Raw genomic sequence first — 25700 nt, 5'->3', positions numbered from 1 at the left:
CCTATTACATTTCTTCATAATCTTATATGACCAGAGAGAAAGGTTCAGTGTAGGAACTGACCAGGAGCATCTCTGTAGGTGGTTATCTTAAAAAAAAAGTATAGCAGCTACAGATGAAGAAAGGTGCTAATGTGCCCTCCTACATTTAAAACCCTATAGACATGTGACCTATGTTGTAATGTTAACTCTATCTAAGACCTCCGTAGTGGCAACAATATATTTTAGATCTACTTATCCTAATGTTGTTCATGAAAGTGACAGTGGGCTAATTACCAAACGAAGGAAAATGCAGAGGTCCACTACAAATTCCATTTCTTCCTGCTTTGTGACATCATGGGGTATACTTACTAAACTGCGGGTTTGGAAAAGTGGAGATGTTGCCTATAGCAACCAATCAGATTCTAGTTGCCATTTATTTAGTGCACTCTACAAAATGACAGCTAGAATCTGATTGATTGCTATAGGCAACATCTCCACTTTTTCAAACCCGCAGTTTAGTAAATCTAGCCACATGTGTCTGTCCATGTGATGTTTCATTTGGTATAATGGACATGCCCAGGTTTCCTGTTACAATATGGCATAAACTGTGGGAGGACACCATTTTACACCTTGCCATTGGTAAAGCTAGCCAGACATTGACGAATCAAGGCGCTTCATACAGAATGCAGGATACTGTGTCTGCAATAATCTACCTGATTCTCTGAATGCAACATTGACATTTCCTCTTGGGAGATTAGACATGAAAAATTAATTTCAAATGATGCAGACTGGGCATATTTTTAGATATTTCCAATTTACTAGCAGTCTGCAAACTATTTTACAAAGGAAAACAGATTTACAGCATCTGAAAACTTACAGTCCTGAGTTATTTAATATGTAAATAAATGTCAAATGCGCTATATATTACGTGTAAAGAAAAGATTTAAATTAAATAAGGAAAATATCTATTTGAGATAATAGGAGTACTTTTGGGTAATGTGCACATTTTCTTCACATTTGCAAATTGCCTGCACAGAGGTACATTAACAAAGTGGAGTAGGACATGTTCCAATGCATGCATATACATGATCTGAGTGGCATGCAGGAGCATTTCGTGGCAAGTGAGAGATCTGAGTGGCATGCAGGATCATTTGTGGCAAATGAGAGATCTGAGTAGCATGCAGGAGGATTCTGTGGAGTGTAAGAGATCTGAGTGACATGCAGGAGCATTTTGTGGCAAGTGAGAGACCTGAGTGGCATGCAGGAGCATTTTGTGGCAAGTGAGAGACCTGAGTGGCATGCAGGAGCATTTTGTTGCAAGTGAGAGGTCTGAGTGGCATGCAGGAGTATTTTGTGGCAAGTGAGAGATCTGAGTGGCATGCAGGAGTATTTTGTGGCAAGTGAGAGATCTGAGTGGCATGCAGGAGTATTTTGTGGCAAGTGAGAGATCTGAGTGGCATGCAGGAGCAATTTCTGGCAAGTGAGAGACCTGAGTGGCATGCAGGAACATTTTGTGGCAAGTGAGAGATCTGAGTGGCATGCAGGAGCAATTTATGGCAAGTGAGAGGTCTGAGTGGCATGCAGGAGGCATTTTGTTGCAAGTGAGAGACCTGAGTGGCATGCAGGAGGCATTTTGTTGCAAGTGAGAGATCTGAGTGGCATGCAGGAGTATTTTGTGGCAAGTGAGAGATCTGAGTGGCATGCAGGAGCAATTTATGGCAAGTGAGAGAGCTGAGTGGCATGCAGGAGCAATTTATGGCAAGTGAGAGAGCTGAGTGGCATGCAGGAGCATTTTGTGGCAAGTGAGAGATCTGAGTGGCATGCAGGAGTATTTTGTGGCAAGTGAGAGATCTGAGTGGCATGCAGGAGCAATTTATGGCAAGTGAGAGAGCTGAGTGGCATGCAGGAGCAATTTATGGCAAGTGAGAGAGCTGAGTGGCATGCAGGAGCAATTTATGGCAAGTGAGAGGTCTGAGTGGCATGCAGGAGCATTTTGTGGCAAGTGAGAGATCTGAGTGGCATGCAGGAGCAATTTATGGCAAGTGAGAGGTCTGAGTGGCATGCAGGAGGCATTTTGTTGCAAGTGAGAGACCTGAGTGGCATGCAGGAGGCAATTTGTTGCAAGTGAGAGATCTGAGTGGCATGCAGTAGTATTTTGTGGCAAGTGAGAGATCTGAGTGGCATGCAGGAGTATTTTGTGGCAAGTGAGAGATCTGAGTGGCATGCAGGAGCAATTTATGGCAAGTGAGAGAGCTGAGTGGCATGCAGGAGCAATTTATGGCAAGTGAGAGGTCTGAGTGGCATGCAGGAGGCATTTTGTTGCAAGTGAGAGGTCTGAGTGGCATGCAGGAGCAATTTATGGCAAGTGAGAGAGCTGAGTGGCATTCAGGAGCAATTTATGGCAAGTGAGAGTTCTGAGTGGCATGCAGGAGGCATTTTGTTGCAAGTGTGGGTCTGAGTGCATGTAGAAGGTCTGAGGGGCAGGTTTGCACTTTGAGATATGTGATGAGTTGTTATCACTGAGATTAAGGGCAGTATGCATCCCTTTTAAAGGTTCAAGGGCCACACATGCAGCCCTTGAAGTGTATCAGGTCACCCATCACTGATCCATATCCTTAGGCAGAGTTGTTTATTTCTTTTGATCATGGATATACCAAAAGCTGCTGTATGGACACATTTGTATGGAAAGCAGAGTGTACAGCAGGACTATATTACACACAGGGGCTGCTTGGCAGAATGAAACCATAGCAAGAAAACAAAGTATTAAGTAAATGTATCATTTGATTGGCCACCAGATGTAAGCCAATCACAATCCACTCCCAGTTGGCCATTGAGACTCATTGAACATTTGTGCCATTACACTTTAACATTCTCTTGTATTTTTACATTGGTGACTTTGTTATATGTTCACTACATATATGTGGACACATGTAGACTTTATTTTTCCTTAATTCATTTGTATTTGTTCATAAGTGTGCTATCTTGTACAACATAATAGAAGAATGTACTATGTCTTTCTTCAATAAACCAAGAAAATAGGTATTTCAGACAGTGCAAAATAACAAGTGAAAAACAGATAAACCACAATTAATTTGGATGCATATGTGTTTTATTCTCGTGTTTGTGGCTTATTGGGAGGTGCTGAGAAGCATAAAACTGTTTGCACAACCACATTCTCAATGGAGTGAAAGCCACAAACTCACAAACATATGGAAAATGACAAATGTGCACAGACTGTCCATTATACTTGACAGGATAAAATGCAAGCTCTTACATTTTGGGGGGAAATGGGATTTGAAGCTATGTGTCACCTCAGCCATGAGGATTGTCAGGAAGTGCCCCACAGCATCTGTTGTGGTACTTGTGCTTAGTTAGCACAAGATCGGGATACAGACTCATCACCTACATATGGTGAAGGCAGGAATTTTGTGCACCAAAATAATATGCTAGAGAAAGCATTATTATTATTATTATTGAATAATTTATAATGCGTCGGATACAGAAGCAAGTAACTGATAGATGAGGTAATACACATAAGTAGAACAGACGAGTGTGAGTAATGCTATGGGGACTCACACAGAGTGCAGCAAAGACATGACAGGACATACAAGGGAGTCAGACAGTAGACAGACAACATGGAACAATAGGTAAAGAGGACTCAGCCGTGAGAATTTACATTCTAGAGATATCAACTCACTAGGAGCCAGGGGCAACACTCAGACATCAGACATTCTGCGGCAGTCTTGTTGTGGTCTAAACTAATATTCAAAGGATATGGGAGATTTATTCTGTAGTATAATGGTTTTAGTACATACCTGTGCAAAAACGTCCATTTGGCGCAAGCTGGAAGCCGGGTTTGCAAATACATTTAAAACTTCCATCTTCGTTAATGCACATTCCATTTAAGCACATGTTTCTCACACTGCATTCATCCATATCTGCAAAAAAACATTTTTTTTTTTATTATATATAACTTTGATTATTGACAATATATGTGTGGAAAATGACAGCAGTTCTGTTTTCAAACGCTTTATTCAGGTTGATAAAAGTATGTCCTGTAAACCTGTTTTTAGTTTCTCCAGTCCCACTAGATCTCCTGACCTAAGGTGACTACTATAGGTTTTATCATCTCATGTTTGTCTCCTTGTGGGTTTGCTGATATCTTCTATGTACCTAATACTGTCACAATCATGTTTCACCTTGCAATAGATAGGACCTTACAACATTGTATAGATGTTTTACCCATAAGCCCTAGCGATGTGTGCATGGGTCTGAGGGGTAAGCATTGGGTGCTGAGTTTGACTATCTTGACAATGTGCCCTCCTATGCCTTTCCTAATGGCGGTAGCTTAAACATCTCCCAAGCCTTATATGCTGTTTCAAGGAGACTGTCTCCTTAGCACTTCACATGCTAACCAGAAAATGTTACCCTGTACCAAGGAGCCCTAATAAGGGTGAAATAGGCTGATGTATATTCTATGACAACACCAGCCAATGTCATGTTTAAAAAAAAGGGCTGCCCTGTACATAGTATTTCTCAGAAATGTATATGAGTGGCCTAGTTGAGCAATGTCTACAGTGTAGTTTAAAATCTTCCTAATATTTGTTATTGCTTCAGTGAGACATTCTGTAAGCAGTTCATTCTTTAAACTAAAATGTTGTTTTAACCTGGCATGGAGAAGAATTTGCTCATCAGCTTATCAGTTGGGATATATACATTTCTACAAATTGGGTGGACAGCTCCTTTTACAAAAATTATTACAATGGGCCTTAAGAACATTGATTCCTAACTTAACTGAGCAATGGATAAATCTATGTAACGCAAATGCAATGATTGCATATAGCTGAGGCACAAACATGTAACATGGAACCTTTTCAGGAAATATTTGGTATGAATTATTGGGCTTTTATCTTATGTACGATAGTTGTCACGTGTACGTGTCTGTAAGGATGGAAAGAGGAGATTGGAGGAGTTGGCCCTTCTCACAATGCACTGAGCGGAGACATACGGGCATGTTACCATCACCCCATAGGACACTCTGCCAGCTGGACAGCCCACACCCTGGGTCTATGCTGCCAGAAAACGTTTATAGAAACTGTTTCTGAAATTGTTTTAACACATGAAAGTATCACTGGGACAGTTCTCAACAACCTCAGTAAGATAACTGTAGTCTCTCTATTATCCTGGTCGAATGTATCAAGAATCACTTTTGCAGCAAATATGAATTTTAATCCTATTTAGTCTGACTTAAATAATAAGTATTGTATGGTTCCAAAAACATTTGCACATCTATAGAAATAAAATGATGTAAATCACTGCTTTCAAAGTGGAAGCGAAGTCACCACCTAATATAGAGGGCAATGGTAATGGAGAGCAAGAAACTGCGACATATTCTAAAAATGTACATATTTCTGTAACCTAATAACAGATGTAGTTTAAACTACTTTATGTACACAGGTCAAATTAAAATGTATTGTAATTAAATTTGTATGTACCAAAAGAAAGATAGAAGGATCTGTCATACTTAGACAAAGATCAATAACCTGAACATGGTTTTGTAAATAAAACACCCTTTCTAGCAAAAAATTTCTTATTCATTTGATTTCATGTTACACCTACTACACTGCATTTAAAGGACCTTTTTATCTTTTGGAAATGTCCTTATTATAAAGGCATCCCCTCCCCACTCATGACCTTTCTTTTGCCACCTGCTTCTTCTGTGTCGGAAGGAGCCTAATGGAATATGGCTTCCACCAATCAGGACTCCATATACAAAGCAGGAAGCAGTAAAATATTCCATAAAAAACATTAATCTGTTTAATTTTGGGATATTAACACATTTAAGTCCCATTAATTACTGGTACAGGAACTTTTAATGAGGCCATGGGGATGGTCCTGACAGAATGCTCCTCTAGGTCCTGCACACTGGGTCTCCTTCTAGTGGACGTCTGATTTACTTAGGGGTCCACCCAGTGGAGAAGAAGGAGATCCCAAGGAAATAAAGCCACACATTGCAAGTACAGAGGTTTTTAAAAGAACCATTTTAAACGGACCAAAACTAGAAATGTCCTTTAAGTCACAAGATACTGAGGGGTCGTACACAGAAATCAGTGTAATAGTAGTTTTTGATGGTCTTTATCTAAGAGTCAGCATCTTTCCACACTTTCAGGATTATCTAAAAGCTAGAGCAACTCCTTCTATTATACAGTCAATGTAACAAAAACAGTTTGCTGGAAAACTGCCAATCTTCAAAAGACTATTGTTTTCAATAACAATGTGATTACTTCCTCAATCCCACACACTTTCTTTCTGGAAAGCTTTGATAGCTCTTTTTTTCTGCGTTAAACAACATTCAGTTCTAAATGTAATGCTGACATTCCAAAAGGGTCAAGAGAGTAGAATCAGAAATTGTTGTGGCTACTGGCACATACCTTTACCAATGTTATATGTGCATAACGAGTCTGTAAATTAAGCTACACCACTGGAGTTTGTATCAGTAAAGGAAACAGGAAACAACTACCCCGGTCCAGGAACAATGTGTCAGTCCACCTAATGCAGGGGCCACCGCATACACTTTGGTAGTTGGTTTTAAGGGAAAGTTACAATGATTAAGGCAACAAGACATGGAAATGAAAATCAGTCCAGTTACTGTAACTCTAATCTTTGCAAAACAAAAGACCCCTTCAAGGCTTGGGACTCTTTTGCCCTGAGCCTCAAAGTGAATAGTTCCAATAAGTGGTGTAACTACAATGGGTGCACTGGACGTTTCCACTATCGGCTTTGAGATGCCCTATACTATGATGTCATATGTCATTATGTACTGCTCTTGCCGAATGCCATTATGCACTGTAGTATACCCCATGTTGGTGTGTTGTGTATCCATTTTAATATAAAGCATTCAAAGAAAATGAGTGGGGCAATACAAAGTTTTACACAAGGGAACTAAAACATTTAATCTGCCATTGAACTCTGGCCTTTCTTTATAGTTGTGCACAGGCCATTTGGATCCAACATGAGCACTAGTCTATATAATAAAATCAAATGCGTCAGTGACACATGCTACTGGTACTAAAGGTTCCCCCACACAGGCCCATCCTGACCCAAACATCAAGTGACAGGATCATTGTTCAATTTGGCCATAAATGTCCAGACCAGACGAGATCCCAGCATCTGGATTTTGAGCCGAGCAGCCGGATCACTTCCAACTTCAGTGTTGGTAGCACAGTTGCCATATGCAGGTCATTGTCCGACCCTATTTTACACCCTTTCTAAAAATAATCCTGTGGACTATGAGGGGATATTTATCTGTCATCATAATCACTTTGGGGCCACACATGCTGCAATATATAGACCAGCTGTCCAATATCTGATGCGGTATCACAGTATGTGTGGCTAGCTTTATGCCAGTGATTCACAGATTTTCAGATTTCATGTGTAATGAAAAAAAAAAAGGCACAATTGTGCAATTAATTGCAGTACTTACATTAAAACCAAACAATATATTTACCTTGACAATTCTTCCCATCAGGTGACACTTGAAAACCTGCATTACACACACAGTGGAAACTGCCATCTGTATTCACACATCGCCCGTTGTTGCAGATCCTCCCATTTTGTAAGCACTCATCAATGTCTAAAAAATAGAAATTAGGTTCAAAAGTTTCATACAATTTATCTGCCGAAAACAACAAGCGTATAAAAGTGACAAAAACAGCACTTGTTGCCTACAGAGACTGGGCCTCATTTACGAAGCACGAAAGAGCCAAGGAGCAGCACAAGACCCTCTCTGGTGGTACTGTGAGCCTCGATTTGCACAGATGTGCATATATTTGCACCAGTAAGCCTAGATTTCTACTAAAGCACATGGGTTTACAGAGACAAAGGTAAATGCAAATGAGTGGAGGTTTGCATCGGGTCACAGGAGGAGTGGGCAGAGCAAAGTTTTCCTTGGTAATATATGGAGCAGTGCAAAAACTAGATTTCATTTTGCAAAACAAGATTGCTGAAATAAGTTGGATGTATTTTTATGGCCATTCCTTAATACATGGAGGGGGGCTGGACCATTTCCTCTGTGCAAAAGGAAGTGATTGTTGCACCAGCTCAGAGATGGTGGATTTAATGTCTTTTCCTGTTCCTTAAATGGGATCATTGTTGCACCTTCCAGTTGCTCTTTAGCAGAGATGCACTTTCATAGATGAACTTTGCCCAATGTAAATTAAACAAAGTGCCACAAGTAACAAGGAGAATCCCAATGCCTTAATGCATTGTAATGTAAAGTTTACACCAATCAATATTTTAGGAGAACAAAGGAAACTATTTATTTAATGAATGAGGGGTGAGGTGTCATCTCTGGTAACCACCTCTCACTCCCACCTACAAGACTTCTCATGTGCCACTACTCAGTTATGGAATACCTTACCACGCCAGGTCAGACTCTCTCCCATCCTTCAAATCTTTAAATGTTCTCTGAAACCCCATATCTTTATTACATTTTACCCTACTCTCACATTTATTATCCACACGAAAGCATTAATAACTATTAAAGCCAATGTCCATGATGTTGCAGGTGGGTGGTGAGTGAGGGATTTTATAAATATACATTTGTAGTGCTTTTGAGCACAATAATAAGTTCTATAATGGCCCATTCTCTGATGGAGAGAGAAGCACTAAATGAACCAGACATTGAAGCAGCTACACTACCCAGAACTCATGCAGTACAATAGTTAGTCCCTTCAGAGTTGTCAATCAAAATGACTGAAAAGGAGGGAATCATTGCAACCTCTCTCGGATGCTGACAATCACAGTGCAATTCAAACCAGTTGGGAAATTAAATTATAATTCATTTACACAACTTAAACTAAAGAATAAACATACTTTCATTATAAAATCATAAACAAAATAGGCCGCATGAAATCAGCAGTTGCATTAAAATGGTTGCTCAAAATACAGAACAAAGTTTTACTTTACTTTATTAGTGTTAAATATATAATTTCTTAAGCTAAATGAATAACCTCTCCAGTTGCTGTACCCCTGCTGTATGGTCATGCTATCAGTCATACCTTTGCATTCTGTCCGGGTTGATGTACTCTGGAATCCAGCATTGCACTGGCAAATGTATGACCCCTGTGTATTTACACAATCTGCATGACGACAAGGATTTCTTTCACACTCGTCAACATCTAAAATGTTGGAAAAAGAAAACGTTTTATTCAAAGCCATCCAAATATACAAAAGCACACAGAAAATCATATGGTAAGTAAAAACTCCTAACATGTATACTTTTTTAAAAAATAATAGTTATGAGTAGTACTAAAAATAAAAAGTCCTAGTAAACTATCAATTTACAACAAGACCCTTCATTAATTTCAACTTTCACATATTTCTCTTAAAATACTGCTACACAAGACTCATGTATGTCTTAAATAATTCATGAGACTTAGGGAACAACATGGCCCTTTATTGAATCTGCCACTGTCAAACATTTAAATGTTTGATTACATCGGTAGAAGTGCACATATAAATGTACCTTCCTATATTAAACGTGCTTGGGAGCTGTAAAAAGCATCCGTTTGAATTTATAGGCAGAGAGCAGATCTCCGCCACCAGGACAACTAAGAATCCACCTATTTTGTGGGGGCAAATCTGATGCCCATTACAACACCAGGGGCACTACCATAACCAAGGTCTCTCCTCTATGGGAGTAAATGCATCAAGTTGCGAGCTCCAGCGAGTCTGAAAAGTGAATATGTTGCCTATAGCAACCTATCAGATTCTAGTTATCATTTATTTAGTACATTCTACAATATGATAGCTAGAATCTGATTGGTTGCTATAGATAACATCTCCAGTTTTCAAATTCGCAGCTTGATACATTTATCCCCATTGTATCTCCATTATTTAAATATATGATTGTGCACAATAAATCTCATCTTTGCATGTGGGCACACAAAAACTACCGCATGCTGAACTTTATAGAAATACTATTAAACTCGTCCAATGTTTAAGTAAACAAGTACAATTTGGTAATACTAAACCTGGAAAATATTGGATTATGTATTCACAGTAAAACACAGGTTAATTCTTAACTAATGAATAATACAATTGAATGAGGAGTTCTAAATAAACTAGGATTCCAGGACATACTTGGAGTGTTGGCTCTCAATGTAGTTGTTCCTGGTATAATACTTTTAAAATAAAACAAATAAAAGAGCGATGTTAATGTGTAATACATGTAATTGTGTAAATATTCTATAATGGGTGCTAAATATTAAATAATGTGCATTTAGCAAAGAATACATAATCCGATAAATCTTAGATTATAAGTGTAAAGCTGTAGACAAGTATTGATAAATCTGAGAATGAAAATGCTTAACTGAAAGATATAATGCTAAAACTTAGATGACAAAGGAGCAAAGCTCTTTGAAAATAAGTGCTAAACGCTGAACAATACTAAATAAAATAAATGTTGCCTCTTAACTCTTAAATAATAATAACTTTGTACTTAACAGTTCACTTAAGCTTACAGTGGGTGGATAGGAAAGAGCCCTCTCAATTACAGGCAACAACAGACTTATAAAACTTAATTTATGACAACTAGCATCATCCTACAAAACCAAAGAGTGAAGGAATAAATCTTACTCTTGGAACTCTGGGTAGAGATATGCTGATCATCCCTGTCAACAGTTCTTCCAGAACTCAAATTGTTCTAGCTACAAAGAGCATTTGGAAGAAAGTGACTATAGGATATTTAATATTTGCTTTTGAATAATGTTCCAAAAATGTGGTTTAGCAGAGCGGTAGGGACCATCTGTCTGTCCAGCTGTTGTTGAACAACAGTTCCCAATATGTTCCCAATAGACAGTGGTTACAAAAGGATGGAAACTGTTGCATCAAAACAGTTAGTAAGTAAACAATTGCCGAAACCTGACAATGCAGCAGGTTGACAAATTACATAATATGTGGAAAGTATGGAAAATACAGATTAATAGTGTGAAAATAATTAATAAACACCATGATAGGACTTCCAGAGACATCAGACGCTGTAGTAAGGGGAACTCCTTTACAGTTAAAGAAGTGCATTTTTTCCATATTCTTAAACTCTAGTTCACACACAGAAGCTCTTGTCATGCAAATATAGATGTGCCCCTAAGTGGACACAACCATTTCCTTCCTAAAATTGAGAGGCATTTGTGGTTAAAAATAAACTCAGTCAACAGAACGGAATAGAACTTGCGAGGAGTTTGGCTCAGAAAATGTCATATTGGATTTATTAATTTCTTTACAAAAAAAATAAAAAATCAAGAATACATTAAGTGGTTTTTGAAAGTTAATTTTGTCTACAATCTGGAAAAAAGATCAAGAGTCAGCAAATACTGTTGCTCATTCAGAATTCTAGCCTTAGGTAAACACGCTTTCCTGGTCAAACATCCTTCCTAAATATGTTCTGTAATGAATGTGCTCTGCAATGCTATGAAGCTACGGCAGTTTTCTAGTTAAACAAACAACCTATACGCAGCCATACTGCTGTATCATTTGTGCCAAAATGGTACATTTGTAATATACTTTGTGTAATGCTTTCCATGCCTTCAGTACAATGCATAGATGACTACTTCAATGTGAAATCCTAGTTCAAGTACCTTTGTCTATTTTGCTTGCATGATGCTCAAATTATTGGAAATCAAAACTAAACTGATTTGGGGGCAACCTGACTCCTCTTTATGTTTTTAACTAGTATATTCTGTAGTATTAGATGGCAATTACGTCCTTGGTATACTTCTACAAACTTGCTGCTCTGTATTTTTTAATGCTGCACTTTACCATTAATTGATTTCTTTCGGAAAGCACTGCCAGTATAGATATTGCCTATGCAGGTATAGGTGAAATGCTAGCAATGAGTCTACATTGTAGGACAATATTTTAACTCATGTCTTCTACAATAGACTATGGCAGGTGTACTTTAACCACAGCAACTAATTATATATCAGCTATGATTAGTCTGACTAAAGTACACTGCTTAAAGCTGACATCTGGCAGAATGCTGTGAGGTACAGCACATTATTGCTCCTTGCACCATGCTATTAAATTAGCCTCAATGTCTATTCTCCTCTAGCAGGTGTTAATTAGAAGAACAGCATGAATATGAAAGAACTTGCTGTTTAGCAAATTAAAGTTTCTCATACTAAAGATCAACTTAGCAATAATGTCAGTTCTCCTGAATTCATCTCGTTTATGATGCAAGTATTCTAGGGGCTGATCGTTATAAGCATAGTTATAATTACAACTTTTGAGCAACCTACATGATTTTATTAGTTGAGCTCATTTTTTAAAATGAAACTATTTAAAGCGGGCACTGAAAGCACAAGCTGGCAGAGCATGCACAGAAGCTGTCTGCCCGTTGCTTGTGACTTCAATGAAACATATATATTAATTAGTGAGGAGTTTGTTATTTTCTGTAGGATACAAGTCTCTGGAATCACAGCTGCAAACAATATTTTGATTTTATATAGGTTGAAAAGATGGCTATTCCACCAACTGCTTTCCTACAATACAATCTGTTACTTCCAGTCTTAACTACCCTATACTAAGTATATTTCCTATTCTTAATAAGTACAGGTAGAGTTGAGTACCTTGTGAAAAGGAAAGGAGCCAATGTTCCAAGGAGAAGTTTCTTAGGATACATTTTATGACTTGGCAACCCGAGTCTCAAAACATGACTCACCACAAAAGCTTTGGACTCACCAATGCTGTTTATGAACCAACATTCTCAACTATAAATTCCACACACTTCCAAAAGCATTACACAAACATTTCACCAGCCCAAGATTCGCAGCGCTCCCTGAGTTACAGCTTAGTAACCATCTAATGCTCTCTACTTTCAAAGTAACTTGTACATTTTATTGGCAAACAGCATTTTCCATTTGCACAGAAACCATAAAGAATTCCATGGCTGGTAACTTCAAATTTCATTCTAGTTAACCTTAAGACTTTGCCCTTGCTTTAGTCTGTAATTTATGTTAACAGTTTGATCAAATCATTTATACTGTAACATTCCTTAAACATCCTCATCTTCATCAAGGTATAAAGCAGCGAGCGGATTAACACGGGCTGATTTCAAACCTTGCTGCAATTATTGTATAAAGTGTCAACTGACACACAAGGATCAATATTAATTTCAACTTTTATTAAATGTAACCAAATGTATAATTTAACAGTGAACTCCTAAAAAGCACAGAATAAAAATAACGTACTCTATTCACACTAGAATGGTGAGTCCAATAGAGTTTTATAACTTGGGACAGTGTCTAAGAAAACAATACCATTCCTTCAAGGAGAATATCTTTTAGATTTTAGTACACTCTCGGGATTGCTGAAATGCCCATTTTCTATCTTGTATGAGCTTCCTATCCAAGATTGCCAAATGTCAACAAGCTTACTGATGGTAAGTAAACAAAAAATCTAAATTCATTCAAACATAACTACACTAAGCACAGAAACACCTATTGGCTCAAAACTATGTAGGGTTGTCAACCATTTATTTTTAATACCTAAAACAATAAGGACACCAAACTACACTCACACATAATATTTTCTCAGCATGTACACAACCTTTTGTCTTCCAAATATAGTGCTAGACAAGAAGCATGTCTGCAAAGTTCAATGTTTGTTTAACCTGGTACCCGGTGATGACTGTGGTGGTGGTGGTAAGTGGGCTCCAGTCCCCTCAGCGCTGCATTATAGGCAGGAAAAAGTGACTGTGTGGACTACTAGCTTTCCACAGCCAGCAGAAGGGGCACCTGATCACACCTCTATATACTGCACTCTGGTTGAGGATGATGAAATTATTCATTAAGACTTTATTATAGTATACAGTTACAATATATTCTTGTTTTGCCCTCTTCAAACAGTATTAGCTTTCTGTGATATTATTTTATTACATTCAACATGGTTATGAATACATTTGAAAGACACTAACTATATAGATGAACTGCATTTATTTTGCATTGTGAAACACTGATACAATGTCACCAGCAATAAACCTCCACAACTGGAGTTATCGGACATGATGCAGGTCTTTTCCAACACCTGTATTAACGGGTGATGAAATATATATAAAATATATATGCTCAATAAAATATATAGCTGCAGGCCTAGGCTTTCACTTTTTCTGTAATCAAATTTAGCATATTGCTTTCCACAGTAACATTTTTATTGTGAACAGTAAAAGTAGAAATAAGGAAAAGTGTCGCACCTATGCATACTTCTCTACCATCTAACTGGAATCCCTTGTTACATTCACACCGGTAGCTTCCAGGAGTGGGAATGCAGCGACCATGTAAGCACAAGTTACGGAATGATACACAGTAATCTGTTACCGGCTGCTGCTGTGTTAGGTTTACTGAGAGAACCACTGGGGAGAAAGATACATACAGTAAAACATAAGCCAAACAACTGTACAATACAATACATACAAATACAATTTATAACCATAAATCATTATAAACAAACAAGGAAGGGGAGAGAAAAGTGTGAATAATGAAGAGGGAAGTTGAAAAAAGAGATTCAAATAGAGAGAAAGGAGGTAGTAAGGAAGTAAGCGGGCTGAGACGATTCTAAGATCAGTCCGAATAACCAGACATAAAAGTCCAAATATAAGCGTGAGTGGCTACATGTAATGAAACTCGCTAGGTGTAAGCTGACTTCTTGTAAGTTTAACTGCTACTTAACTATAAGCCTGTCTAGGTCAACTAAAATATGAAGGAAATTCTGATGTGCAGATTTTAATACACATATATATCCTGAACTGTGCTGTACACGGTAGACCCCATTTTCCACTAGTCATATAAAAGCCTTAGGTCTATGTAATAGATATTAGTAATACCAGTGACTTCTTGTGCAATCTGGGGAACAGGTAATGATTGCCCTTTAGACATTCCTGCACATACTAATTTTACTGGTTGGGTGCAGTACAGATTAATGGTAAACCTCGCTCTTCCACGTCTACTCCTCTTTCTGTATGTGTGTCTCCCATCCTCTCTCCCAACATCTCACTTACTCACCGTACTCACCCTGCTTTTCACTTGCCCAATACTGAAAAAGCAGTAATCCGCTCCAGCCTTATCCAAATCTCATCATTTCGTTCCCTCACATTCTCATATGCTCTCCAGAATGCCAGATTTGTCTGCAAAAAAAGGCTTCTGGTGTCCCCATATCCAGTTTCCTGTCCAATCCTTACTAACCCCGATTCTCACTTGCCCAACACTGACACAGCAACCCCTCCAGCCTTATCCAAATCTCACCATTTCTTTCCTTCACCTTCTCATATGCTCTCCAGAATGCCAGATCTGTCTACAACAAAAAGGTTTCCATCCATGATCTCAAACTCCTTCAGCATCCTTGCTACTACTGAAATCTGGCTCTCCCTGTCCTACACAGGCTCTCCTGCTGCTCTCTCACTGAGGGACCTCTCCTTCTCCCACACCCCTAGTCCAGTGGACAAGCAAGATGGCAGCATGGATATCCTTCTCTTACTCTGCTGCACCTTCTGGGCCATTCTCCTTGATCCTTATCTTTCCTTATCTTCCATCGAAGTCTGCCTTTTCCACCCAGTCCACTCTTGTATCGCTGTCATCTAAAGCACCCTGTTCCTGTGTCCCAATACCTTGATAATTTCATTTCTCACAATGGACCTCCTCTATCTCTCACAACAGTGGCCACTCCCTTAATCTTGTATTTTTCCACTCTCTCTGATGACCAACTCTTCTTTTTTAGCCTCTCCCTACCCCTGCCACCTCAAACATGGCATGGAAAATTCACCCGCTACCTTCAAAAATGTTTTTTGCATAAAATTGCAATGCCCTTGACTTGCCGCCTTCTACTCCTCTTTTGACCCATTTCTCTCCCTCACACTGACTAGGTTATCTCTCTCTTCAACCGCACCTTTACCTCTGTCCTGGTTTCTGCAGCTCCATCTCTCACTTTTAGCCTTCAACAGTCTCTTAGCATGGAGCCCATGTCCTTCTCTCCTCTCGCCCCCTCCACCTGCTCTGATCCCCTATCCCTATCATCTGGTACCTCCCCAACATCCTTTAAACACACCCATGTGTCCTCAAGAAACCGTCTCTCGACCCTATCTCTCTTTCTAGCTACTGCCCAATACCCAAATTTACCTCTCCAACCTAGACCTCTCCCCTTCCCTCCTTCTCCCATCTCCAGTTATCTGCCATCTCCTCCCTGATGTCCCAACACTTTCTCAATATTAAAATGCCTAAGACAGAACTCATTGTCATTCCCCCCCTTCCATGTCTGCTTACCTCTTCTCCTCTCTTTGCCCATATCTCTAGGATCAGGCCCTTTCTCACTTCAGATGCAGCATCCACCCTCTCTTGATCTCCCACCTTGACTATTGTAACCTTTCATTAACACTCGCTCCTGTCCTTCTGCTCAGCCAACGGCTGCCTCTTTACCTCTCCACCGATTACCTCTTCCAACCCCTGCCTCCAAGACTTCTCCTGTACTGCTCCCCACTTCTGGAATGCACTCCCTCGCCCAATCAGACTATCCACTAATTTCCATGGCTTCAAACCTACACTTAGTCCCCACTCAATGTAACTCTTTTACTCCCCCCATTCAGTGTCACCATCTTTGTTTCTGGCCATAGCCTCTAGATTATAAGTTCTTACAAGCAGGGCCCTCTTTCCTGGTGGGTTTCCGCACTTACTTTTTCCTTTTTACCTCTGCACCCTTGAGATGCACTTTCAGTCCAATCTTTAAGGCTACCCTTCAGTGTCTCTATCCCTGCTTCTCATGCACACAATTATGGACACTTCTAAATATATTGTTGTGTTTATATTTTATTGTTTTTATTGTTATTGTTGATCTCAGAATGTCAAATACGTGTCCTTAAGTGCACTATAAGACAGCTGTCTATGTTCATAAGAGAGAATTTTTGTTTAGAAAATACATAGTGTTATCAACGATACTTACCGGGAGGACCACGAGTTGCGAATCCTGGGTAAACTGGTTGTTGTGGAAACACAGGAGGGTGGCCTGGTCGTATTTGGGGGCCTAATGGATGTGGGTACTCTGGGCCTGGAATAACAGGTCCTGGTTCTTGACCAGGATACTGAACAGGGCGTGACCATGTCACTGTGCACAGCTTGCGATACTCATCTGAAATAAAAAAAAATACAAAAATTATTACAGAATTTGAAAACCCTAAACTAGAAAAGTAAGGATCCTGAAAAGGATACCTTAATCCCTACTCATGCACTAATGGTCAATAAACACTCAAAACAGACTATGAGACACAGTTTGTTTGGTCACATAGCAGAAAATTGCAACATAAATGTTTCTTCTGTAAAAAAAGCATTTTAGATTATTACAACCATTCATAATTGCTTTGCTTGGTCCACCATCACCCTACAGTGACCAGAACTGTACTTGCGGGGGCATTCAACTTCCTGATAAAAAATGGGTTTGGTCAGTAGTGTACAATGGCTGCACAGATACTAAGCAACTACCATGGTGAGAGTACTGTACACAAACTGGAGGCAGCCATTTTATGGCCTGAACCAATAAATATTCAGTCTATCAGTTCACTAGAAACTAGTGATGTCACCGATACATGTGTTCTGTGTCTAGATCTGATAAATTAATAAGCTTCATTATCATAAATATTGTTTTAGCCCACAGTGTGTAGTAAACAAGTTAATTTTTAAGAAACTTAGACCCTGCAAAGTGCTAATGCATTCCTCCCTTTGCTTCCTGAGAGCAGATATACAAGGAGATTATTTTTAAGAGCTATGGTGAATGTAACATGCTACATCTTAACTCTTAAAGACATTATTTTGCTTTTCAAACAATTACTGATGCTGGTGGAGGAACCTGCCTATAAATTAGTAGTTTTAGATTGCCTGTCCGGGCACATTTTTTTCACACAAAGCTATATAAATATATATACATGTCAAATATATATTACTATCCACACATTAAGCTGTGTCCATATGAAATCATAGCATTAAAGACATGCTTGTACAAATAAAAAGGACAATGGCTATTTAAACAATCTACACAATTTTAAGGATGCATGTGTAAGTTTTGGTATGAGTGTAAATGCACACCTGTTCCCCGTAAAGGGCACACTTCGGGTGGCGTGGATACTCCTGAAGACCAGCATCTTCCAGTATCACAGCAGCACTGCATTTTCGGCAGGAGCTGCGGAAGCTGGTTGGTACAGCGGCCATTAGCTAAGGATGTGTAACAATACCCGGGACGAATATCTGTCATTGAGAAAAATCATTGGTTACTGTACAGAATACCGAAGTAGAGATAAACAATTTTTCCAAAACTAATACAAGCAGAAAAAACCCCACAGATATTTTGATGACATACTTACCTATACATCTTGACCCATCGGCTGATGTAAAAAATCCTTGTGGACATTTGCAGAAGTAACTGCCTGGAGTGTTAGCACATTCCCCCGATTCGCAGATCCCTGGTATTGTGCTACATTCATCAATATCTAAAACAATTGAAAATATAACATAAACATTCTATATTTTGACCATCCTATATATTGTATAAAAAATATCTACATATTTTATATGATAGCCCACTTTTGTTATTCTATTTTGAATACAAAAAGCACTTTGTTACCGTAGTCCATGTAAAGTGTTGAAGACAGTACAGTAATGGGCTTCAATGCTATGAAGCAAAGTATCTGCAGTTCAATTGTACAACTTAGACCCAATTTTAAGGAGTTAATGCTAAAAGAAGAGTTTAAATACAATGTAAACTTTGATTTTGTTATATTGTATTTATTTAAATGTTTTATGATACTCAATTTTACATACTATACTAACATATTTTGTGTGATATTTTTAGAAAAATAACTTACGCCTCTTAAAATTACTACACAGTACTTACTCCAGTTGTTTGCAGATTATTTGGAAGAGAACATTAATGAAATGCGATTTTTTGATTTATTTTTTTTTTAAATAGAGTTTCATACCAATTTGACAGGATACAGGTAATATGTGTCATTGCTGTGTTCGAGTTTAGATCTGGGGGTAAATGTATGAATCTCCGGATTCTTCATCTCCGGCGTGTTCAGCCTCTTCAGCGCTTAAATTTAAAGCGGCGCTGCATTGTAAAGGGAAACTTCCCTCAACTCTATATAAGCACTGAGCACTGAAAGAGACCTTGGGGAGCATTTGTGGTTTAAGTAAACACATCTATGGGTTTATAAATAATGCAGCATATGTATTAATTTTGAATGTCCCTGACTCATGCACTTCTATGTTGACACAGCACTCAGGATTATGGCTGGATAAATGGGATTGGAGGGAAATGCCACAAGTCATATTTTGGTTGAGAGTGAGCAAAATATCACTAACCCATATACTTATTTTGGATTGAAAAGCTATAAAAACATAGTGTCACTGTTATGTTTGTTGATTTGGGATATTTTTATAGATGAGGATGACCCGTCTTCCTAGACTGCTTCCAGTGTCAGCTCTGAAGAGATTAAAGTTATATATCTATATACTCTTAAATAAAGAAAGTAACTATGTATTTTATGTTAAAATTTCACAGTGTTCTTAATGTTCATGTCTCCAAGTTCTGTACTCAGAGCACTCCATCTGTTGCTTCAGCCAAAACAGACCAGGGTTAGAGCGGCCTGTCTGCCGTTATAGGGGGAAATAAACTGGATGTTCTCACACACAAGTTGGCAATGTCTTCCTTTCCAGTTATGCTGAAAAACTATTCCCGGGATGCTCTATTCACAGTGGCATAGCAATGAGTAGCAGAAGGAGCAATTGCTACCAGAACCACAAGCTCTGAGGACATAACTGAGGCCCTGTGTTCTAAAGATTCAATACTGCTCACTCATTTGGGCAACAAAAGAGAACCAAGGGAGGGTCAACTATGAGGGGAACAGGTTAGATATAAGGGAATAGAGGCAATAGATAAGGGGAGGCAGGCTAGACACAAGGAGGTAAACATAAGGAGGTACAGCCATGACCAAAAAATTTTAAATATTATTTTTCCCAAAGTCTGCTACCTCACTTTTTATGTTGGCAATTTGCATATACTCCAGAATGTCATGAAGAGTGATAGATGAATTGCAATTAATTTCAAAGTCCCTCTTTGCCATGACAATAAACTTTATCCCAAAACAACATTTCCACTACATTTCAGCCCTGCCACAAAAGGATCAGCTGACAACGGTTCAGTGATTCTCTTGTTAACACCGGGGAGAGTGTTGACGAGGACAAGGCTGGAGATCACTCTGTCATGCTAATTGAGTTAGAATAAAAGACTGGAAGCTTTAAAAGGAGGGTAGTACTTGAAATCACTGTTCTTCCTCTGTTAACGATGGTTATCTGCAAGGAAACACGTGCAGTCATCATTGTTTTGCACGGAAAGGGCTTCACAGGCAAGGATATTGCTGCTAGTAAGATTGAACCTAAATCAACCATTTATCGGATCATCAAGAACTTCAAGGAGAGAGGTTCAATAGTTGTGAAGAAGGCTTCAGGGCACCCACCAATGCCCAGCAAGCGCCAGGACCGTCTCCTAAAGATTCAGCTGCAGAATTGTGGTACCAGCAGTACAGAGCTTGCTCAGGAATGGCAGCAGGCAGGTGTGAGTGCATCTGCACGCACAGTGAGCTGAAACTTTTGGAGGATGGCCTGCTGTCAAGAATGCCAGTAAAGAAGCCACTTCTCTCCAGGAAAACCATTAGGGACAGACTAATATTCTGCAAAAGGTACAGGTATTGGACTGCGGAGGACTGGGGTAAAGTCATTTTCTCTGATGAATCCCCTTTCAGATTGTTTGGTGCATTTGGAAAAACGAGGAAAGGTGAGTGCTACCATCAGTCCTGTGTCATGCCAACAGTAAAGCATCCTGAGATCATTCATGCGTGGGGTTGCTTCTCAGCCAAGGGATGGGCTCACTCCCAATTTTGCCTAACACTACAGCCATAAATAAAGAATGGTACCAAAACATCCTCCAAGAGCAACTTCTCCCAACCATCCAAGAACAGTTTGGTGACGAATAATGCCTTTGCCAGCATGATAGCGCACCTTGCCATAAGGCAAAGTGATAACTAAGTGGCTTGGGGATCAAAACTTCAAAATTTTGAGTCTATGGCCAGGAAACTCCCCAGACCTTAATCCCATTGAGAACTTGTGATCAATCCTCAAGAGGCGGGTGGACAAACAAAAACCCATAAGTTCTGACAAACTCCAAGCATTGATTAGGCAAGAATGGGCGGGCATCAGTCAGTATGTGGCCCAGAAGTTGATTGACAGCATGCCAGGGCGAATTGCAGAGGTCTTCAAAAAGATGGGTCAACACTGCAAATATTAACTCTTTGCATAAACTTAATGTAATTGTCAATAAAAGCCTTTGACACTTATGAAATGCTTGTAATTTTACTTCAGTATATCATAGCAACATCTGACAAAAAGGTCTAAAAACAATGAAGCGGCAAACTTTGCGAAAACCAATATTTGTGTCATTCTCAAAACGTTTGGCCATGACTGTACGGTATACAAGGGGAAGATTTTGGATGGAATGGCAGATAGTGAGTGTGAAACATTTATCAGTGAAGTAAGTGTGATGTGAGGAGGTATTATTAGGTGTGTAGAATAAAAGTGTCCTTTAGCTATGCCACTAATCATTACTAGCTGAGTTAGCAGAGCCTTTGTCTTTTCTTGCATATATAAAATAGTTTCAGTTGCCACTGTTCTCTCTGTGTGCACAAAAACTTAATTAGCGATATCATCTATTGTCAACAGTGGGCATCAGTAATTCAATATAGTCACCAGCACTCTCAGTGGATTATTGTGTGTTTTCAACAAAACATTCTCCCACGCTGCCACACTGTGGTTACTTGGGGATAAAACCGACCTCTCATATATTTGCGGTTAAACTGGTGACCACCGGAAAAATATTTCTGAGAACCATGGTTCCGGACTGTTTGAACTGGCAGAAATGTTTAAACCTTGATTATGTAAAATTCAAATTAAACATATGTGAATCACAAAATGTGGTAGAGAATTTAGGCAGTATTGGAATTATGTCTGTAGTCATTAAACTGATGATAAAATGTAACCCTCCAGATTACATCTTAACAGCAGAAATGAAACAATTGCAAAGTATTTTCTAGATAAGTGTTGTTCTCTAAAGGCCACATTCCACATTATTACATATGGTCAGCTGGTGAACCACTACTTCTCCTACATAGTAATTATGGTTAGGCAAGACATTTTGTTTGAAATGAGTAGCTGAATGTTGTAGATATTTCATTACAGGCAAACTGTATATTTATAAAGATACCAACCTACTTCTACTGTAAAATTTCCACAGTGGCCTCATGAAAAGAAGACATTGATTTCAAATTTACAGGTGTCACAAAAGGCAGTTGGCCATAGACCTTGCTGGGACTTTTCCCGGTAGGCCGATGGCTTACTGAGGCCGCATAGAGGCAGTGAGACCATGACATCTGCAACAGACCCTGCTTGGCAGACCTGCAGGTCTTGTAATCAATTGCAGAGCCTGCAGTCTTTATTTATTGATTAGGTGCCTGAGGCTGGCTGGCTGCTTAATCCGTTCTGTGTGTTTGACTAGCTATGCCTGGTCAGCCCCTGCCGAGTGAGACACAGACTGAGAGATGAGAGGGACACAGGTTGAGTGGGACATGGGCTGAGAGATGAGAGAGACACAGGATGCGTGAGACATGGGCTGAGAGATGAGAGAGACACAGGCTGAGTGAGACATGGGCTGAGAGATGAGAGAGACCCAGGCTGACAGGTAAAAGAGAGACACAGACTGAGTGAGACATGGGCTGAGAAATGACAGGGACACAGGTTGAGTGAGACATGGGCTGAGAGATGACAGGGACACAGGTTGAGTGAGACATGGGCTGAAAGATGAGAGAGGCCAACGCTGACAGGTAAAAGACACAGGCTGAGTGAGACACGGCTGAGAGATGAGTGGGACACAGGATGAGTGAGACACGGCTGAGAGATGAGGGAGACACAGGCTGAGTGAGACATGGGCTGAGAGATGAGAGAGACACGGCTGAGAGATGCGAGAGACACAGGCTGAGTGAGACATGGGCTGAGAGATGAGAGAGACACAGGCTGACAGGTAAAAGAGAGACACAGACTGAGTGAGACATGGGCTGAGAAATGACAGGGACACAGGTTGAGTGAGACATGGGCTGAGAGATGACAGGGACACAGGTTGAGTGAGACATGGGCTGAGAGATGACAGGGACACAGGTTGAGTGAGACATGGGCTGAGAGATGACAGGGACACAGGTTGAGTGAGACATGGGCTGAAAGATGAGAGAGGCCAACGCTGACAGGTAAAAGACACAGGCTGAGTGAGACACGGCTGAGAGATGAGGGAGACACAGGCTGAGTGAGACATGGGCTGAGAGATGAGTGGGACACAGGATGAGTGAGACACGGCTGAGAGATGAGGGAGACACAGGCTGAGTGAGACATGGGCTGAGAGATGCGAGAGACACATGCTTAGTGAGACACGGCTGAGAGATGAGGGAGACACAGGCTGAGTGAGACATGGGCTGAGAGTGATGCTAGAGACACAGGCTGAGTGAGACACGGCTGAGAGATGAGGGAGACACAGGCTGAGTGAGACACGGCTGAGAGATGAGGGAGACACAGGCTGAGTGAGACACGGCTGAGAGATGAGGGAGACACAGGCTGAGTGAGACACGGCTGAGAGATGAGGGAGACACAGGCTGAGTGAGACACGGCTGAGAGATGAGGGAGACACAGGCTTAGTGAGACACGGCTGAGAGATGAGGGAGACACAGGCTGAGTGAGACATGGGCTAAGAGATGAGTGGGACACAGGATGAGTGAGACACGGCTGAGAGATGAGGGAGACACAGGCTGAGTGAGACACGGCTGAGAGATGAGGGAGACACAGGCTGAGTGAGACACGGCTGAGAGATGAGGGAGACACAGGCTGAGTGAGACACGGCTGAGAGATGAGGGAGACACAGGCTTAGTGAGACACGGCTGAGAGATGAGGGAGACACAGGCTGAGTGAGACATGGGCTAAGAGATGAGTGGGACACAGGATGAGTGAGACACGGCTGAGAGATGAGAGAGACACCGGCTGAGTGAGACACGGCTGAGAGATGCGAGAGACACAGGCTGAGTGAGACACGGCTGAGAGATGAGGGAGACACAGGCTGAGTGAGACACGGCTGAGAGATGAGGGAGACACAGGCTGAGTGAGACATGGGCTAAGAGATGAGTGGGACACAGGATGAGTGAGACATGGGCTGAGAGATGAGAGAGACACCTGCTGAGTGAGACACGGCTGAGAGATGCGAGAGACACAGGATGAGTGGATGGCGGCTGAGCCACCTAGTGTGCCTCACTGGATCAATCTAGTTACTGAAGTCTGGAGGCATGAGGGGTTCATGTATGAAAGTAGGAAAGCCATACATAAATACCATAATATATGGCACCACTGGTATGAATCAAGTTATGTTATCCACCCTCATCAGGAAGATATGGTGGGTGTGGGGAGTCATGTATGTAAACTCTCAGCCCTGTGCAGCTTCAATTGATGTGACCTGGAGTGTAATTAATAAAAGTTAATATTGTATTATATTATATTATATCATGAAACTTTAATGTATAGTAGTATAAGATAATATATAATATTGTATAGTAAAAATAAAAATATGATGTATAATAATATAAAATGGTATATAATAGTATGAAAATATCACTGTATAATATTTATAGCGACATAAGTAGAGATAGGTGTTAATTAGATAGGATGTTAGATATGTTATTTATATGATATAACCCAAAAAAAAAAATATCTCAATAAAAAATACTTTATTTAAAAAAAAAAATCATGATCAACGATGGAACAATGTCTGGCAAATGTGGAAGTGTGTATGCACTCACGACCAGCAGTGTAGGCAGGTCTCCATAGAGTTTACATAGCATGATCTTTTAAGGAGATGGTTGTGAGAGATAAAGAGCACAGATCTGAAGGTAAATCGTAATCATAAGTGTGTACACATGAATCTGCATGTTCATTGGGACTACCAGTCGTTAGTAAAATCGTTAAAATTATTGCATCAGGAGAAATTATCTGTAGTGTGTACCCAGCCTAGAGGTTTTTCTTTGTGCCAATCAGCCAACATATGACCGTTCAGTCAGATATTGTGTGAGTGTGTATAGTGACATAATGATCTAAAGTCGTCCCAAAGTGCTGATCATCGTTTCAGTTGGATGGTTGTACTGTTTAATATTTTCCGAGTTTACAGAGTTATGCTCTTTTCAGACGATGCTAGCAATGAATGTCACAGTGAAAAAATGTAGAGAGTGCTGTAGAAGCAATAATTCATTTGTTCGTTCTGAGACAGAACATTTGGTCACAGAAACGAACGAAATTCGTTATGACATGTGGATAGCTACAACAAGGCGGTTTTAACATACTTACCAACTTTCTTCAGCTCTCTTCCGGGAACCTGTCGTTGGGGGTGGGCGTGATTCATCGGGAATCTCGGCGTTTGGGACCTAATTCTGCCCACTTCACTAGGAAGTGGGCACTTCCTAGTGAGGTGGGCAGAGGGCAGAATTCGGGAGATTGCCACACTCGCCCGGGAGTCAGGGAGACTCTCGCAAATTGCGAGAGTCTCCCGGACATTCC

The 25700-nt window shown here is 40.1% G+C and overlaps 1 protein-coding gene across 3 annotated transcripts in view; it reads right to left on the bottom strand.

Moving 5' to 3' along the window:
- The window catches only part of FBN1 (fibrillin 1), a 192673-nt gene that overhangs the window by 83966 nt on the left and 83007 nt on the right, over positions 1-25700 (bottom strand). For all 3 annotated transcript variants that reach the window (XM_075207977.1, XM_075207978.1, XM_075207979.1), the window contains exons 9-15: positions 18374-18499; positions 18099-18257; positions 16963-17148; positions 14228-14386; positions 9039-9158; positions 7487-7612; positions 3795-3917 (exon numbers count right to left, since the gene is read on the bottom strand). In XM_075207977.1, the coding sequence (XP_075064078.1) occupies positions 3795-3917; positions 7487-7612; positions 9039-9158; positions 14228-14386; positions 16963-17148; positions 18099-18257; positions 18374-18499 (999 nt within the window). The remainder of the gene's footprint in view (positions 1-3794; positions 3918-7486; positions 7613-9038; positions 9159-14227; positions 14387-16962; positions 17149-18098; positions 18258-18373; positions 18500-25700) is intronic.

This window comes from Mixophyes fleayi, chromosome 4 (assembly GCF_038048845.1).
Source record: "Mixophyes fleayi isolate aMixFle1 chromosome 4, aMixFle1.hap1, whole genome shotgun sequence".
NCBI classification, from domain to species: domain Eukaryota; kingdom Metazoa; phylum Chordata; class Amphibia; order Anura; family Limnodynastidae; genus Mixophyes; species Mixophyes fleayi.
This window is presented reverse-complemented; position numbering and strand designations above follow the sequence as displayed.